Source organism: Leucoraja erinacea, chromosome 30 (genome assembly GCF_028641065.1).
Source record: "Leucoraja erinacea ecotype New England chromosome 30, Leri_hhj_1, whole genome shotgun sequence".
Classification (NCBI taxonomy): Eukaryota; Metazoa; Chordata; class Chondrichthyes; order Rajiformes; family Rajidae; genus Leucoraja; species Leucoraja erinaceus.
The window spans coordinates 17,918,705-17,937,831 of NC_073406.1; the positions used below are offsets into that span (position 1 = coordinate 17,918,705).

The following is a 19,127-nucleotide window of genomic DNA, read 5'->3' on the forward strand; positions in this document are numbered from 1 at the left end:
AACCTCCGACGCTTCAGAGAAGACAATCCAAATATGTCCAACCTTTCCTTATACCGAATGCTCTCTAGTCCAGGCCTTCATTATCACCTCTTAAACAACCAACAATGGGGCATTGTGGGCTCCACCCTTCCTGGCTCGTTGGTGCCAGCACTGATTTGTTCTGTACCTTTCCATGCCTCTAGTTTCCCTCTCCCCCGACTGTCAGGGGACCTGACTGTCTACTCAACACTCTGCAGACCATGAAACCATTGCCGGGAGATTAGAGGGTTCTGTGGATTCTGATATCAACTCACTGAACCTCCTGTTATTTGGGGACTGGGCTCCATCTACAGGTAGAAACTTCTCCTCTGTTACCTGCATCCAGAGGGAAACAAACACATGCAGGGTTAAACCTGTGGAGTGTAGAAAGGAACTACAGATAAGGCACAAAAAGCTGGAGTAACTCAGCCGGTCAGACAGCAAGCATCTCTGGTGCAAGCGAATAGGTGGCGTTTCTGGAATAGGAACTGCAGATGCTAGTTTAAACCGAAGATAAGACACTAAAAGCTAGAGTAACTCAGCGGGTGAGGCAACGTTTCTGGAGAAGAGGAATAGTTGACGTATCAGGTCAAGACCCCTTCTTCAGCGTTTTGTGTCCATCCAGGGTTAACGCTGCCGCTCCGCAGATACACAAACTAAAATAGGCAGAGTTTATCCATGCAACAAAAAGATAAATAAAACTGCCACCTGAATAATTGACGCAATATACGATTGTGGCAAATAAATCTTAACATTAACAATTCAGCAAGACTGGAAAAGCTGAAGGGTGGGTTTTTCGCATGCACGTGTGATCAACATTTGGAAGATAGTTGCCAACCTACAGTTGTGGAGGAAGAGGAGAACGGCGAAGCCCAGCGTGGTGGTGGCCAGGAGGATCAGGCAGATGTTGCAGGGTATCATGAAGTAACGCACCACCAGCGACACTTTGTGCTGGTACATCCTGCCAGCCCGGTGGTGGGCAGAGGGTGGCGGGTACCGACTGCCAGTCATGCCCCCTTCTCGTCCGTCCACAACCAGAGGGAAACCAAGGTGGGAGGGGAGGAGGGGGGTGGGGGGGAGGGGGGGGGGATGGAGAGAGGAGCACAACTCTTCAGATCAGTCCTTTCCTCCTTGGGATCGGGGCACTTGGCGTTTAAGATTCTCACCAAGAGGCCAGAGCTCAACAAACATCCTCCGCCTTCCCACTGGCTCGGTTCCCTGGAATCCCATCAATCCTAATGCAAAACCATGCTCCCTTTTTTTCTCTGGAGGGTTCAACTGGAGCTGGAGTAGAATAAGTCCAAGTCTTCATAACGTGGGGAGGCACTTTGTAGGAAACGGCCAATTGACAAGAATGCTCCTTGTATCAAAAAATCTTCTTTTTTTAAATTCCACACACACACACTCCCCTAGCAGCTCCTGGGGATGAGCTTTTGCAGGAGTCCCAGCGAGATTGACACTCTCTCAGCCGCCCTCTCCGACTGTGAGTTCCTGCATCTCCACCTCCATTCACTCCGGAGGCTGGTCAGCTCCTAGTCACATTCTGCACACACGCATTGTTTGCCTTGACAGAAGTACTTCTCTCGAAACCTCTTGCACGGATATCTTCGCCCCAACCGTTTGATGATATCTCTGTCTCTGTCTCTCTCTGTTTCTTGTGAATGATTCCAGATTCCTGGCGAGGAGGAGCGTTTGATTCTGGCTCAGAAGAAGATCTCAGCAGGAGGAACGTGGTCTGTGTGTCTGCAAGAATGAACAAGCGTCTCTCTCTCTCGCTCGCTGGGACACAGGGCGTGGAAATCCCAGGCGATAAGTTGCAACCCTATTTCACTCTCGCCTTCCCCCCGCTGCTCTCGTTGTAGCCGGACCCCCGGTCGCTGGTGGACGCTGGCACCTCGGTAACTGGAATGAAGACTTTGTCCGGTTCGGCGTGGGCAGGAGAGGAGGTTTCTCGGATGTTTGCAGTCCGGAGATTGCAGGAGTCGCGCACCTTTCCTCCTCTCTCTCTCTCTCTCTCTCTTTCCAACCTGCTCTCTCCCTCCCTCCCTCCCTCGGGGAAGCAGCAACACACACCACCTCCCCGCACACAAAAGCAGCCGCCGTCTCCTCCCCTCCCCTCCCCTCACCCCGCCCTGCGCTCAGACAAAGACCCGGGGCTGGGCTCCTTGTCTCTGGGACAAGGGGGAACCAGGTTCACCGCGTCCTCCCCGGGTAAGATCCAGCCGCTGCAAGTACACGAGCGGTCGGTCAGACAGCCCTCTCTCTCCCCCCTCCTCCCCTCCAGCAAACTTAGAGCAGCAGCAGCAGCCAAAAGAAGCAGGTCCCGCTGACCCCCCCGGGCAGGGCAAGTTCCAGATATCCTCCCCACCCCCTCTCCACCTCTCCCCCGCTCCCAGCGCTCGGACAGCTCCTTATCCTTTGTCCTGCATGGAGAGCACGCAAGGCACAGCTGAAGAACCCTGTTACTATTCGAGTGGAAGGGTTCCCAGGAGGTTACCGGCAGCTGAGCGAGCTAGCACTGGGGTACTTACTACTGGTGGCACTTCAGAGAACAACCCCCCACCCCCGAATTCTGGCGTCGGATTCATTGGAGTTTATTGCAGATATTTGCTACACAAGTTGCTGGCAATGATCATTTGAATTGTCCGCACTTTCTCCAATCTGGAGACGAAGCTGGAAATGAATGGAAATATCCGAGAACACTTCTCTCCGTGCGCTTGCGGCTAAATATATGATCAATTGTCACCTGCACTGGAGACTCCTCGATTGCATTGTTTCCATGGTTTGGCTGGACCGCAGGCAGGTGGGACTAGCATAGATAGGACATGTTGGTTAGTGTGGGCAAGTTGGGCCGAAGGGCCTCATTCCGTGCTGTATAGAGTCATACAGGGTGGAAATAGGTCCTTCAGCCCAATTTACCCACACCGACCAACATGTCCCATCTACACATGTCCCACCTGCCCGCGTTTGGCTCATATCCCATTAAACCTATTCTATTCCTGTACATGTCTCCACAACCTCCTCCGGCAGCTCGTTCCATACACCCACCACCCTTTGTGTGAAGATGTTACCCCTCAGGTTCCTATTAAATGTTTCACCTCCCTCGTCCCCTGGTTCTCGATTCCCCTATTCTGGGCAAGAGACTCTCGCCGATCTAGTTAGACCAGAGAAAACCCACGCGGTCACGGGGAGAATGTACAAACTACATACAGACAGCACCCGTAGTCAGTATCGAACCGGAGTCTCTGGATCTGTAAGGCAGCCACCCTACTACTGCACCACTCTGCCACCCAGTCCTTCTTCAATGCTGTGACAGTTCCTGCCTCTCCCATCTTTTCATCAGTTGTAGATACAAAAAGCTGGGGCAACTCAGCGGGACAGGCAGCATCTCTGGAGAGAAGGAATAGGTGACGTTTCGGGTTGAGACCCTTCTTCAGTCTGTCCCCAGACTTCAACCAACCTCTGGGTGAAAATAATCTCTCCTCACCTTAAACCTATGCCCAGTGGTGTTAGCCACTCCACTCCAAAGTGGGTGGCAAGGTGGCGCAGCGGTAGAGCTACTGCCTTACAGCACCAGAGAGCCGGGTTCGATCCTGACTGTGGGTGCTTGTCTGGAGAGAGTTTGTACTTTCTCCCTGTGACCGTGTGGGTTTTCTCCGAGATCTTCGGTTTCCTCCCGGACTCCAAAGATGTACAGGTTTGTAGGTTGATTGCTGGCTGTGATTGGTGCGGACTGGGTGGGCAGAAGGGCCTGTTTCCATGTTGTATTGCTAAACTAAACTAACCTGTTATGCCCTCTGGTCTTCGCCACTCCAAATGCCTACTTTAACAGTGATGTTCCCATATGGGCATCAGTGGCACACCCAGTATTTACTTTCCCCAGCCTGATTGTCCCCTGGGAAGGTGGGTGTGGGCCACCAGTCTACTGTCTATGGGATGTATGTGTTCTCACAATGATGTTGAGGGAGGATGCCCAGGATTTGGATGCAATGACAATGGAGGAGCAATGGAGAATAATCCATTTCCAAGACAGCTCCCGGTTCCTTTTTGCCAAAACCGTCGGTCTCTTGAACACTGCACAACATTAAGGACGGCATGGTGGTGCAGCGATACAGTTGCCGCCTTACAGCACCAGAGACCCAGGTTCAATCCTGACTACAAGTGCTGTCTGTACGGAGTTTGTACGTTCTCCCCATCACCTGTGCGGGTTTTTTCCGGCATCTCCGGTTTCCTCCCACATTCCAAAGGTTTGTCGGTTAATTGGCTTTGGTAAAATTGTCCCTAGCGTGTGCAGATAGTGTGAACGTGCGGGGATTCCTGGCGGCGCGGTCCCAGTGGGCCGTAGGGGCCATTACCTCTAAACTACACTGAGCTAAATTAACCTCAGCAACTACGAGTTTCTATGACCTGTGTCTCTGGTTACACTACAGACTTCAGTTGTGTACTATTATGGTCAGCTAGTATTACTGTTATTAGACCATAGAAAAGTACAGTACAGGTACAGTCCCTTTGGTCCACCATAGCTATGCCGATGAGTTTACTGTATTATTGATGCAAGGCTGTGCGATGTCCTACAGCAGGTGAGTGAATGAGCGCAACTCTCCGCATGCTGCTCCAGTAGATCTACTGTACTCATGCATGGTTTGAATCTTCATTGCTGGCTTTGATTTTCCTTCTGCATACCTTTCATTCATTTGTTATTTGTACCTCTTCATATCTCTAGTTTCGACCAGAAACAACTACTATTCCTTTCCTCCAGAGATGCTACCAGACTCGCCGAGTTACTCCAGCATTTTGCGTCTATCTTAAGGTGTAAACCAACATCTGCAGTTCCTTCCTACTCATGATTTGACTGGATAGCACATGGTACAAACTTCTCATTGTATCCATGTAGACGTGACAATAAACTAACCAAGTAACTATCTTTAAATAGAGAGGCACAAGGAATGGCAGATGCTGAAAGCTTGAGGTCGAAGCCTCCACACCCTCCCTGTAAGGGGGTGACCAGAACTGCACGCAATTACTGCAGTGAGTTAATGGCACAAAGTAAGGTGCAAGATGTAACAATTTTGTTTTGCACCAAGCAAGGTTGATGGCATCTTTAAAATTCAAGCAACTGTTCTTGGCTTTTGCCATGAATCCTGTTAGCCGTTCCTGCCAGACAGAATTCACTGGTCCATTAGTGGAGAGTGATGAATGTACTAAGAGTCTAGCAGAGGTCAGCCATCTATTAACTAAAGACCTAAAACACCTCCAGGTCCACTTGCAGCCTCTGACCCCGGAGCCGAACAGAGGGCAACTGCACAGCGGCTGTCAATTTTCAAATACCTAAAAAGCTGCATTAAATAAGTCAAAGCCACCCCCCCCCCAAAAAAAGTGCTGCCCGCCCCGTATGTTTAATTACCAGACAGCAGAGCAATCTGTTAAAAAGGGAGAGCAGCCATTATCAACACCACTGGGGACCTGCAGGGCATCAGTTCTGCTCCTTCCCAAGTGCACATCAGCTGTTGGCGTTGCAAACTGTTCCGCCTGTCCCAGCACCCCACATCACGGTTTGATCAATTGCATTGAATTGTAATATTCACCGTGACAACAGACCTTCCAGTCCCCTGCCTAACCATCTTCTACACTGGCTAGCTCGCTTTTTTTAAAAATCGAAAATAATTTGATTTATTGATCGAAAGATACAGCATGGAAACGGGCCCTTTGGCCCACCGAGTGTATTTCAACCATCGATCACGTGTTCATGTTAGTTCTATGTTATCCCACTTTTTGCATCCACTCCCGACACTTTTACTGAGGCCACAAATAACTTGCAAACCCGTACGATGTGGGAAGAAAATGGGGCACCCAGAGGAAACCCACGTGGTCACCGGGAGAACATGCAAACTCCACCCAGACAGCAACCCAAGGTCAGGATTATAAACGTGGGCCTCGCTATCACGTGCAGGTAGAGGAGAATAGGGTGGTGCAGCGGGTAGAGCTGCTGCCTCAGAGATCTGGGTTCGATCCTGACCGCGGGTGCTGGCCGGGTGGAGTTTGCAGGTTTTCCCTGTGACCGCGTGGGGGTTTCCTCCAGGTGCTCCAGTTTCCCTCTGCATTCCAAAGACGTGCGGGTTTGTAGGTTAATTGGCTTCTGTAAATTGCCCCTAGTGTGTAGGGAGTGGATGTGAAAGTGGGATTCCATGGATCTAGTGTAAATGGCTGATAGATGGTCGGCATGGACTCGGTGGGCTGAAGGGCCTGCTGCCATACTGTGTCTCTAAACCAAACAACCTGGCATCATGTTCACCACAGACATTGTGGGCTGAAGGGCCTGTGTTCTACGACCCATTGCTCATTCACTCCTACACAGATGCCGCCTGACCTGCTGAGTGTTCTAGCTACATATCTTTTTGCCTTTTTTTATATTTCATATATTCGGCGCCTGCAATAGATGTTTTTAAACTTTCATCTTCTGTCACAGCTTGGAGAGTGCTGCCAATTCCAGCGCCTCGCTGTGCGTAAAAGGCTGCCACGTTTACAATTAGACAGGTAAACACATTTTTCAGAGGTACATCATCGTACAGCAGCTCAGGGTTGGTTTTGAAAGGCGTCACTTTTTCCCATCGCCACTCCAGGGACTTCAGCTTGAAGTCAGCACGGATCTGTCGGACTCAAGTTGCCTTGCAGTACGTACTACCTGGAAGGATCTTCAGAGAACGATTCAGTGACAGTCTCACTCAGTCCCTCACGGGCACCACATTATACTCACAGCTCACATCGCACAATGCAAATACTCCAGACCTAACTGCGCTGGAATTTAATGGGCCTTCTACATATTCATTTTTCAGGAGGTGGCAAGGCAAGCATTTATTCCTCTGAAGTGGCTGAAGCAACATCCAGACCAGTCCGTGTGAGGAGATGTCTTGTATCACACAGAGGGTAGTGCGGGCCTGTAAATCACTGCCAGGGTGAGTGGTGGAGGCAGATGTGATAATGGCATTCAAGAGGCTTTCAAACAGGCACATCACTATGCAGGGGAGTGGAGGGATATGGATTATGTGTAGACAGATGAGATTCATTTATTTTGGGATTATGTTCGGCACAGACTTTGTGGGCTGAAGGGCCAGTTCATATCATAAGGCCATAAGGAATAGGAGTAGAATTAGGCCATTCGGCCCATCAAGTCGACTCCGCCATTCAATCATAGCTGATCTATCTCTCCCTCCTAACCCCATTCTCCTGCCTTCACCCCACAGCCTCTGACACCTGTACTAATCAAGAATCTATGCCTTACAAATATCCACTGACTTGGCCTCCACATGTCGTACTTTTCTATGTTCTATGGGGCTATTTCCATCTCTGAGGGACATCAGTCAACCAATGTGTTCAGACAGGAATCAAACACAAAATCAAAAATTGGGCCATATTTGCTTTTGATGATGAGGAGCGCTGTGTCAATAACAGATCCATATTGGGCCAATAACATTGGGTCTATTATTGACACTGCACTCCCCACTATCAAAAGCATCTACATGAGGCGCTGCCTCAGGAAAGCAGTGTCTATCGTCAAGGATCCCCACCATCCGAGCCGTGCCCTCTTCTCACTGCTACTGCCGGGCAGGAGATACAGAAGCCTGAAGTCACACCCCACCTGGTTCAGGAATAGCTACTTACCTACAACTATCAAGTTTTTTATCGGTGCCCTTTATGTGGCGACCCTTTGCATACCTTAGGCATGCAAAACAAAGAACATCACTGTGACTTGTCACATGTAAAAATAAAGTACCGTTCATTCATTTTTGAACCAACCTTTACAACCTTAACCCTACCATAACAACAGAACACTCTGTTCACTTGTTGCAAAATTATGGGCTTGTTTTTTCCCCGTGTTTTTGCACTAATGCTTTGATCTTCCTGGTCTTCTTTCATAGTGACATTGTATGCATAATATTTGTGTGTGTTTGAATGTACTTGGCTGTCATGCTGCTGCAGGTTAGTTGCACTTGGCTGCACCTGGCCCATATCACTCCAACCCTTTCCTGTTCAGGTACCTGTCCAAGTGTCTTTTGTTGTCATTGTACCTGCCTCCTCCGGCCAGCTCATTCTATACACGCACCACACTCTTTTTAAAAAGTTATCCCTTAGGTTGCCTCTTTAATCTTTCCCCTCTCATCTTAATCCAATACCCTCTCATTAGAAATTCCACTGCATTGGGGAAAAGACTGTGGCCATTCATCTTATCTATGACCCTCATGATTTAAAGCTCTATAATGGTCTCCCTGTAGCCTGCTACACTCCAGGAAAGATGACCCAATCTCACCAGCCTCTCCTTATAACTCAAGCTCACCAGACCTAATAACGTCCTGCACAAGCCTTAGTTTGCATTAATTTTTAAAGATACTGAGTGGAAACAGGCTCTTCGGCCCCCCCGAGTCCAAGGCGACCAGAAATCGCCCGTATACTAGTTCTATCCTGCGCGTCTTTGGAATGTGGGAGGAAACCGGAGCACCCAGAGAAAACCCCCCGCGGTCACAGGGTGAATATGCAAACTCAGTACAGACAGCACCCGTACTCAGGGTCGGACCCGGGTGCCTGGCAGTGTAAGTTAGCAACTCTAACGCTGCACCACTGTGCCACCCACCGCATTCTTCACAATTTAACGACATCCTTCCTATAGCAGGGTGACCAGAACAGTGCACTAAACACCAAGCGTGGCCTTGCCACGTACGTGCTGTAACATGATGTCCCAACTCCTCTACTCAATACACTGACCTATGTAGGCAAAGCATTTCAAACTCTTTCTTCACCAGCCTGTCGACTTGTGTCGCCATTTTAATGAAACTGTGCATCTGTGCAACTCTCTGTTCCACATCACTCCCCTGGGCCCGCCCATTTACTGAGGCAAAGCTTCCACCAGCTGCGTCACGCTGCCTTCCTCAAGGGACCCATGCTCTCCAATTATTGTTATCACAAACGCACAGTGTAATTCTTTTAATTTTCTCCTCCCCATTCGTTTTTGCACAAATCCTCAACAAAAATCAGGTCACGTGTAGACTTTGCAGCTCGTCCCTCGATGATTCAAAAGCAAACTAATCATCCCTGATTTCTTTACATGTCCATGGGACTATTGATTATTCCTTTGCGTGAAGATGTTTTTGCAGCATTCCCATTTAACAGTGACCAGATTGTGAATGGGGCTGCGGAAGCTGGCTTACAGGGGAAGACAAACGCGTTTAGTTAGTTTAGTTTGGAGTTACAGCGTGGAAACAGGCCCTTCGGCCCACCGAGTCCGTGCCAACCAGCGATCCCCATGCACTTGCACAATCCTACACACTGGGGGCAATTTTACAATTTTTACCAAAGTCAATTAACCTACAAACCTGCACGTCTTTGGAGTGTGGGAGGAAACCGGAGCACCCAGAGAAAACCCACTCGGTCACAAGAGAGAACGTAAAACTCCGTACAGACAGCACCTGTGGTCAGGATCGAACCCAGGTCCCTGGCGTAAGGCAGCAACTCTGCCACGGCACCACCTGGAGGGACTCAATGGATCAAGTAGCGTCTCAGGAGAACTTGCAGAAACGGGGTCCTGACCTGAAAAGTCGCTTATCCATGTTCTCCAGAGATGCTGCCTGCCCCGCTGAGCTACTCCAGCACTCTATGTTTTCTTATTTGAAACGAGCTGCAGCATAACCATAGCTTCATGTCAGACAGTTGTGGGTTCCAATCCCACTCCAGGGAGAGGGGAATGTTATCTGGACTGTTGTTTCACACAGCTTGAGAGACTGCAGTGATCTCATAGAGTGATACAGCATGGAAACAGGCCCTTCGGCCCAACTTTCCCACACCAATCAACATGCCCCATCGACACTAGTCCCACCTGCCTGCATTTGACCCATATATCCCTCTAAACCTCTCCTATCCATGTACCTGTCTAAATGTTTCTTAAATGTTGTGATGGTCCCTGACTCAACTACCTCCTCATTCCATACACCCATCACCCTTTGTGTAAAAAGGTAACCCCTCAGATTCCTATTAAATCATTACCCCCCCCCCCCCCACTCCCTGAATCTATGTCCTTGGGTTCTTGATTTCCCTACTCTGGGGCAAGAGATTCCGTGCGTTTATCTAATATATAAAGATCGGATAAACGCGGTAGAGTTGCTGCCTTCCAGCACCGGAGACCCGGGTTCGATCCCGACTACGGTTGCTGCCTGTGTGGAGTTTGTACGTTCTCCCCGTGACTGCTTGGGTTCCCTCCGCAATCTTCAGTTCCCCCCCCCCACACTCCAAAGACGTACAGGCGTGTTGGTTAATTGGCTTGGTGTATGTGTAAATTGTGTGTAGGATAGTGTTAATGTGAGGGGATCGCTGGTCGGTGCAGACTCGCTGGGCCGAAGGGCGTGTTTCCGCGCTGTATCTCTAAAATGAAAAACATAAAAACTAAAAATTAAATAGAGACTGACCCTCAAATTCTTAAACAATAACGAGTGCTGGCTGGTCAGTGTTGCGAGATTAGACTGGGTCCGTGTCACTCGGTGAGGACGGTGTGTGAGTAAGGCATCTGGATGTCGACTAACCTTGCACGAAATGTCACAGGGGATACACGGGCAAAAGGTTAATGACTCCCAAGGCAAGGGAAAGGATAGGAATCTTATTTTCCGTGATTGATGCAGTCATTATCGTGCAGCGCTGGCAGCCAGACAGAAGACTGCCAGAAACTCCAGTTGTGCTTCATAAATTGCTGACAGGAACTCAGTCAGGGGGTTGGAAATGGGATTTGTTGGTTTCTCTCACCTGCGATGGTGTTGGTCACTCGATGGCAGTATTGAACCGAGGCTGCGGATGCTGACAGTATACAGGCTCGCAGTGTACAGGGGGGGGAGCAGCCAACTGCTTAACCCTTGCATTGCGATGGTACACGAGAGGAACGCGTGCTTGTGTAGGAAGGAACGGCAGGTGCTGGTGGACACCGAAGACAGACACTAAATGCTGGAGTACCTCAGCGGGTCAAGCAGCGTCTCTGGAGAAAAGGAATAAGTCGCGCTTTGGGACACGATCCTTGTTCAGACCTGAAGAAAGGTTTTGTCCTGAAATGTCCCCTATGTGGCATAGCATGTTTCTCACGAAGTCCTACACCATTTTAGAACCAATTGAGCACTTTGGAAATGTAGACACTTGGGGCAAACTCACAAAAACATAAAGGGCCTGTCCCACCTGGGCGTCATTTACACAACATCATTTACGTGTCACGACGCACTACGCACGCATGGTGTGTGGTGACGGAGACAGTGACGTGCGGCGCCCCAGGATTTTGGGTTGTACAAAATCTTCGCGCGCCATCTACATGATGCGCAAAAGACGCCCAAGTGGGACAGGCCCTTAAGGCTATTAGACATAGGAAGAGAATCAAGCCATTCGGCCCATCGAGTTTGCTCTGCCCTTCGATTATGGCTGATCTATTTTTCCCTCTCAACATTCTCCTGCCTTGTTCCCGTAACCTTTGATGCTTTTGCTAATCAAGAACCTATCAACCTCTGCTATAGAAATACCCAATGTCTCGACCTCCACGGCCTTCTATGGCAATTGATTCATCTATGAATCACTCCGCTCTGGCTAAAGATATTCCTCCTCATCTCCATTCTAAAGGGGCATCCTTTTATTCTGAGGCTTTGCCCGGCGGTTCTAGACTTTCCCCATTGCTAGAAACACCCTTTCCACATCCACTCTTGCCACGGCTGAAGAAAACCTTGGTTTCTTCTTCAACATGGAGACACAAGGAACTGCAGAAGCTGGATCCCCTCCATTGATGCTGTCTGAGCAGCTGTGTTCCTGCAGCACTTTAATTTTTTTCTTTTTTAACCATTAGTATAAAGCAAAGTGTTTGGTCATTCGTTGGTGAATTCGTTGGTGAATTCCCCTGCGCTTCAAGTCATCCAAGCGTATTACAGCACGGAGACAAGCTATTCGACCCGCTGAGTCCATGCAGACCATCAAACGCCATTCATGGAGAACAAAGAACAGACAGAAACAGGCCCTTTGGCCCAACACGTCCGTGCCAACCCTGAGATGCCTCATCTAAGCCAATCTGGCTGCCATTTGGTGGCACTTGGCCTCTAAGCCTATCCCTCTAAACCGTTCCTGTCCATGTGCCTATCTTTTAAATGCTGTTGTGTAGGGAAAGCCACTGCAGATGCTGGTTTAAACCGAAGATAGACACGAAATGCTGGAGTAACTCAGCGGGACAGTCAGCACCTCTGGAGAGGAGGAATGGGGGACGTTTCGGGTCAAGACTCTTCTAAATGTTATTGTTGTACCTGACTCAACTACCGTCTCTGGCAGCTTGTTCCATGTACATACCCACCCTCTGTGTTGCAAAGTTGTAATGGTTGGATTCGAACTTGCAACTTGTGATTTTTCTCCTAGGCCTCGTGATTACTAGTCCTGTCACTTAACCATTGCTCCACCAACTAGTGTAGATGGAGCATGTTGGTCAGCACAGGCAAGTTGGGCCGAAGGGCCTGTTTCCACGCTGTATGACTCTATGACCCTCTAGGTGGCCTGTTAGTAGCTCCTGAATTGCTGATGTCAGGGTAACTCAACTAGTTTGTGGTTAAAAGGGGACAAAGTGACCACACTTACTGGAATATAGAGCAGAAAAACAAACTAAAGAGACAAGCTATGCTGGTGTCCTCAACAGAAAACACACTGCAGCAAGAACTCAGCGAGTCAGGCAGCATCTGCAGAAGGAATTGCACCAGTTTGAAGAAGGACTCTGACCCAAAATATTGTCTGTCCGTTTGCCTGACCTGCTGAGTTCCTCCAGCATTTTGTTATTTGATCTGCGGTTAACTCTTTCTCCCTTCCTTTTGGCGGTGGGAAATTCAACAAACATTGGGAGGAGAGTTAAGAGTGGATGCACAAGCCATTTTTTCTTAACATTTCAAATACGCTTCTACCTTGATGTCCACTGTCCACCTATTAAAACACCCGGGATTTTATATTTCGGAATACTTGTGAACACAATTGGTGTTCCATAAGCATATAAAGATTTATACTCACTATGAATTATAGCTGGAATACTAATCTTGTTTATCAATGTCACCTCATTATTTCCCTCCCCTTGGACACAACGCTTCAGATGTCCCTCCAACTGTGCAAATCCACTGGGTACATTAGCAGCTGATCTGTCTCTCGGAAGTCACTGGGCTTGTTTTAATAGGTTTCCGTGTTTAACTGAGGAAAGCTGCTTATCAAGATTAGTCACTGTGAGCCCCTCCATAAGGGCAATAGCCAGCTTCTTCACGACAGGCTGACTTGCACGCTGGGAGCCTCGAGGCGGGCAGGCAGGCTTCAGCAGCCAATTTCATTAAAAAAAACTTGACGCACGGGACACTCAGGAGACACGGTAAAACGATGCTGAATTTCAACGATTCTCTGTCCCCTTCTCTGCCCTGATCTTTGTGGCACAATGGTCCAAGTCAATCTACATTTGGTGACCCCGACCTTTATTATGCAAGGTAGAGTCCATTTTCAGGACGGGCACTGTGGCGCAGCGGGTAGGGCTGCTGCCTCACGGTGCCCGGGAAACCTGCTTTGTTATCCTGCCCGTGCGGAGTTTGCACGTTCCCTCCCTGTGGCCACGTGGGCTTCTCCGGGTGCTCCGGTTTGCTCCCACATCCCAATGCCTTGAGGGCTTTTGTCGGTTAATTGGCCCTCTCCGTAAATCGACTCTTTGATGGTGGGGAGTGGGTGAGAATAGTATGGGACGAGTGTGAGTGGGTGATCCACCGGTGGTCAACGTGGACTCCAGGGTGCTGAACCGCTGTGTCCATGCTGTACCTCTAGATTCACAGAGAAGATTTGCCAGGACACTGCCAGGGATCGAGGGCCCGAGCTATAGACAGAGGTTCAGCAGGCTTGGACTCTAGTCCTTGGAGCGCAGGAAGATGAGGGGAGATCTCATTAGAGGTGTATAAGATCATGAGGAGAATTGATGCAAGGGAGGACCCGGGGGCAGGTGCCTGAGGACAGGCCTGTGCGACTGCCGCCAAGAACAAAGAGGGGTCCGGTGGGGCAGGGGTCACTGGGAACAAATAGGGACCTGCCGTGGGTAGGGCAGCCGAGAATGAGGAGTGATTCTCAGGACTTTAACAAATACTTTTGCAACTTTGATAGCAACTTATGACTGGCCCTACAAATGCGTATAGTACGCAAAACCAAGAATCTCACTGTACTCCAGGGTCATGTTACCATAAAGTACCATCAGCAGTTAGGGCAAGTGCCATGTGTCTTTTACCCAGAGTAGGGGAATCGAGAACCAGTGGACACAGGTTTCAGGTGAGGCGAGAGAGATTTAATAGGAACCCAGGGAGTTTTTTTTTTACAGAAAGGGTGGTAAGTATATGGAACGAGCTGCCGGAGGAGGTAGTTAAGGCAGGTATTATTGCAACTTTTAAGAAACATTTAGACAGGTACATGGATAGGAAAGGTTCAGAGGTATCTGGGCCAAACTCAGGCAGGTGGAACTGGTGTGGATGGAGCTTGTTGGTCGGGGTGGGCAAGTTGGGCCAAAGGGCCTGTTTCCGCGCTGTATCACTCTATGACTCAGGAAACAGCAATAGGAACATGATGGGGTTGCGATTCTGGACCACTGCGGAGACGAGAGCTGAAATCCAACTAATAACAGCTGGGGTTTATGAATTCAACTCATTAAATAATACAGGAATTTAGCAACAATAAAAGTTACCAGACTGTCATAAAACACATCTGGTTCTCTAATGGAGAGTTAATATGTTGTCCTTTCCTGGTGCGGCCTCGTGGCTTCAGAACGACTGTAGTGATGTTAATCATTGACTGCCCTCTGTTATGACTTTAGAGATACAGCGTGGAAACAGGCCATTCGGCCCATCGAGTCCGTGCCGACCAATGATCACCTGTACATGAGCACAATATTATACATTAAGGACAATGTCTGAAGAAGAAGGGTCTGGACCTGAAACGCCACCTATTCCTTTTCTCCAGAGATGCTGCCTGACCCGCTGAGTGACTCCAGCTTTTTTGTGTCTACCTTCAGGGACAATTTACAATTTTCTTACCGAAGCCAAATAACCCACAAACCTGTACGTCTTTGGACTGTGGGAGGAAACCGGAGCTCCTGGAGAAAACCCACGCAGGTCACAGGGAGAACGTACAAACTCCGTACAGACAGTGCCCGTGGTCAGGATCGAACCCGGGTCTCTGACGCTGTAAGGCAGCAACTCTTTCGTTGCGCCATCATGCCGGCCTCTTTAAGGGAACATTTAGGGATGGACATTAAATGTAGCCAACCCTTAGCCATGCCGTGAATAGGTGAAGGTGGAGAAGGTTATGTGTGTATAAGATCCTGAGGGCTAAACTGTCTGGAGCTGTGCTCCTGCCTGGGTCACCAATGATGGGCGGGTCGAGGGGGATTTTACTGGCAAGGTGCGGCCCAAGTAGAAGGCCTGAACGGTGGAGCAGTCAGATGATGGAGTCTGGCCAGTGGGTGGAACATCACCGAGGCTGAGAAGGTGGAAGGAGGCTACAGCAGGGAGCAACCCCCAGATTCAGATTCAGATTCAGATTCAATTTAATTGTCATTGTCAGTGTCTACAGTACAGAGTCAACGAATGCATTTAGCATCTCCCTTGCACCAGTGACCACCTGCAAACCACGATTTGAATTAAAATAAAAAGTCTGTGTCCGGGGGATCGGGGGGGGGGGGGGGTGGTGGAGGGCAGTCACTGAGGTACTTGGAGCGATCAGTACAAAGATGATGCCGGAAAGAAGCTGTTTCCTCGACCTGCTGGTTCGGCAACGGAGAGACCTGTAGCGCACCAGACGGAGGTAGGAGAGGCAGGGAAACTATCAACATGGTGGGGGTGAGAGCAGTCCTTGGCGATGCTGAAAGGTTTCCGCAGACAGCGGGCTTGCTTTGGCCAGACTCATTGCTTGGAGGGGCAGCGTGGTCAGCATGGATGAGCGTTGGGCATTTTCCCGTTTCCCTCAGCACAACCTTATAACGCTATGTAGGCCATTCATCTACATACCATACCCCCGACCTGAACGGACCGGGATGTCTTGACTCTCTTATGAAGAAAGACTGGATGGACTTGTCTTATACCAGTCTTCCCCATATTAGGAGATGTCACGCACCAGTGACCACCTGGTGACCACAAGCCACCTGCACATCCAAAGTCTGTGGCTCCAGGATCGGCCACCTCAGAGCTCCCACCGGGAGGACAATCATGCTCGACTTGGAGCGATCAACAAAGATGATGTGGACAAGAGCGACAGCTTTTCCCCTCAAAGGGGGATGAGTATCTAGATCGAGCCACCACACGGAGGTAGTTGAGGCAGGGACTCTATCAACATTTATGGGACATTTGGACAAGTACTTGGATAGGAAAGGTTTAGAGGGGTATGGGCCAGGTGAGGCCAAATGGGATTAGCTTGGATGGGGCACCTTGGTCAGCATGGATGAGTTGGGATGAAGGGCCCGTTTCCATGCAGTACGACTCTATATAACGCTATGTAGGCCATTCATCTATGTAACCTGTTCCATCGTTCAGTAAATCGTGAATCACCAGATCTTGGCTCCACTTCCCTGTTCGTTATTTATATTCCTCGACTCCCCAACCTGTACATCTCATCTTGAATGTATCTAACACCTCAGCCCCCTCAACTTTCTGGAGTAAAATAAATCCCAAGACCCTCGATTGTCCGAGAAAAGAAAGGCTTCCATGTCTCCATTTTAAAATCTGTCTGCAGTCCTTTCATCTAAACCATTGATAATGGGTTGTGTCAGCCCTGAAGAAGAGTCTCGACCAGAAACATCACCCTGATCTCATTTCTCCAGAGATGCTGCCTGATCCGCTGAGTTACTGCATGTTACGTTGCCTCACCCGCTGTGTTTATCTTCTGTACACTGTAGATGGCTTGATTGTAATCATGTATAATCTATCCGCTGACTGGATAGCACGCAGCAAAAAAGCTCTTTGCTGTACCTTGACTCACACGACAATAACCTAAACTAAAAACACTAAAACTACAGAACACTCCCAGCTTATCCATCCATTGACGTAAATCGAATGTCCCCCCCCCCACCTCATTCCCCACCCCCATCATCCCCCCCCACCCCCATCATTCCCACCACCCCCCTCCCGCATTTCCCCCTCCCCCACCCTGCACTGAGATAATTTTTTGCACAAGTTTTGAAACATCCACAAATAGCAGACAAAAGATGTCAGTGGAGATTAGTTTGGATGACAGCAGTGGTGACCCTCGGGTGACCCAGTGTGACTCGGGGTGAAAGGTCTTTGGCCAGAAGGGAAAATAACCCCGAGGTGCCTGGTGAATTGGAACTACACGCACACTTTCGCACACAGCGCAAGGCTGCCGTTCACCAGATGGATGCAGGAAGGGCTATGTTTCCTTGTCACAGGTCTCTAATTTCAGCCTCACATATTGTAATTATCTTTAGACTAAAGTGATAGTTTAGACACTTTTGGGTCTGGGTGCTAATTTTCAATCCGCAGTTGGCAAGCCATTAGCGGAATTATTTTATTGTTCGATACTCTACCAGGATCCAAATCTCGTTTCGAAGACTGATTAACCAGGTTGTGCAAGGAACTGCCTCTGGGGAAATCAGTGAATCCTTCCTATTTTTTTCCCCATCATCTCTAATGAATTCTTATCAGTCTACCTCCAGCCTAATTTAGACTCTGCCTCTAATAACGCAGCTAAACCCTTTCAGCACAGCTGAGCAGATGAAGCCATTCAGATCACGTTACACTGCTTACAACTCCATTAATTCTTTGCCTCGGTAACTGGGTTAAAATGTCACCCGTTCAGGATCAACGTGGACAGAAGGGAAAAGTGTGTGCCGGGGGGTAACTGCAGTTGTAGCAAGTGTTTCGCTGGTTCAATACAGCGACCCAGAGCAATGACAAAAAATAACAACAGCGATGGGTGGCACGGTGGCGCAGCAGGTAGAGTTGCTGCCTTACAGCACCAAAGACCCAGGTTCGATCCTGACTACGGGTGCTGTCTGTACGGAGTCTTTATGTTCTCCCCGCGACCACGTGGGCTTTCTCCGGGAACTCCAGTTCCCTCCCACATGCCAAAGACGTACTGGCTGGCAGGCTAATTGGCTTTGATAAAATTGTATCTTGCCCCTAGTGCCTTGCCCCTAGAGTAGTATCAGTGTGCGGGGATCGCTGGTCGGGCTGAAGGGCCTGTATCTCTGAGCTGTATCTCTGAGCTAAACTACTACTACTTTCGCTTACAAGGGATCTCACCCAAAACATCGCCTGTCCATTCCCTCTGCAGCTGCTAGCTGGCCTGCCGAGTTCCTCCCCCACTTTGTCATATGACTCCTTTTTCCTGGCAATGTGCTTCACAAAGAAGCATTTACTACCTTAAGGGCCTGTCCCACTTGGGCGCCAGTTGCGCATCACGCAGGTGGTGAGCGAAGATTTTGTGAATTCCAAAACCCTGGGGCGCCGCGCGCGACCACGCATCACTGCATACGCCACCACGTCTCACCACGCGCCATGCGTGCGCAATGCATGCCATGCGTGCGTGACGCGTTAATGATGTTGTGTCGTGCGTCGTGACATGTAAATGTCACGTAAATGACGCGCAACTAACGCCAAAGTGGGACAGGCCCTTTAAGCTTCAAACTTGTCCCATCAACCTATCCCTTTGTTCTACACATCCCTCCCCCAACGTCCCAGCGAATGAAACTGAAGATACAAACACAAAGGACTGTAGATGCTGGTTTACAAAGAGAACAAAACACACACAAAATGCCCAAGTAACTCAGCAGGTCAGGCAGCATCTCTGGAGGACATGGATTGGGTCATAGAGTCTTACAGGTCCTTGCTTGGTCCTGAAGAAGGGTCCCAGTCCCATTCCTCTCCCTACAGATGCTGCCTGGCCTGCTGAGTGTTTCCAGCATTTACTTTCTGCCGCCCGATAAGATTTGACGTTTGGATTGCTTGAAAGTTGTTGGGGAAAGGAATAGGAACAGAGGTTCAGGGAGAGTACTCCAGAGGTTTGGGCCCAAGTAGGCCTGCCCACCAGAGAGCCCAGAAGAGGAT

General features: G+C 49.4%; 1 protein-coding gene across 5 annotated transcripts in view; it reads right to left on the reverse strand.

Moving 5' to 3' along the window:
• Positions 1-19,127, reverse strand: part of agrn (agrin) — a 451,665-nt gene that overhangs the window by 238,397 nt on the left and 194,141 nt on the right. The window contains exon 1 of one of the 5 annotated variants that reach the window (XM_055659587.1): positions 861-2,030. The exons of 3 other annotated variants lie outside the window; for them this stretch is intronic. In XM_055659587.1, the coding sequence (XP_055515562.1) occupies positions 861-1,029 (169 nt within the window). In that variant the 5' untranslated portion in view covers positions 1,030-2,030. Of the gene's footprint in view, positions 1-860; positions 2,031-19,127 lie in introns of those variants that run through there. One more of the 5 variants, XM_055659589.1, reaches the window with a different exon arrangement.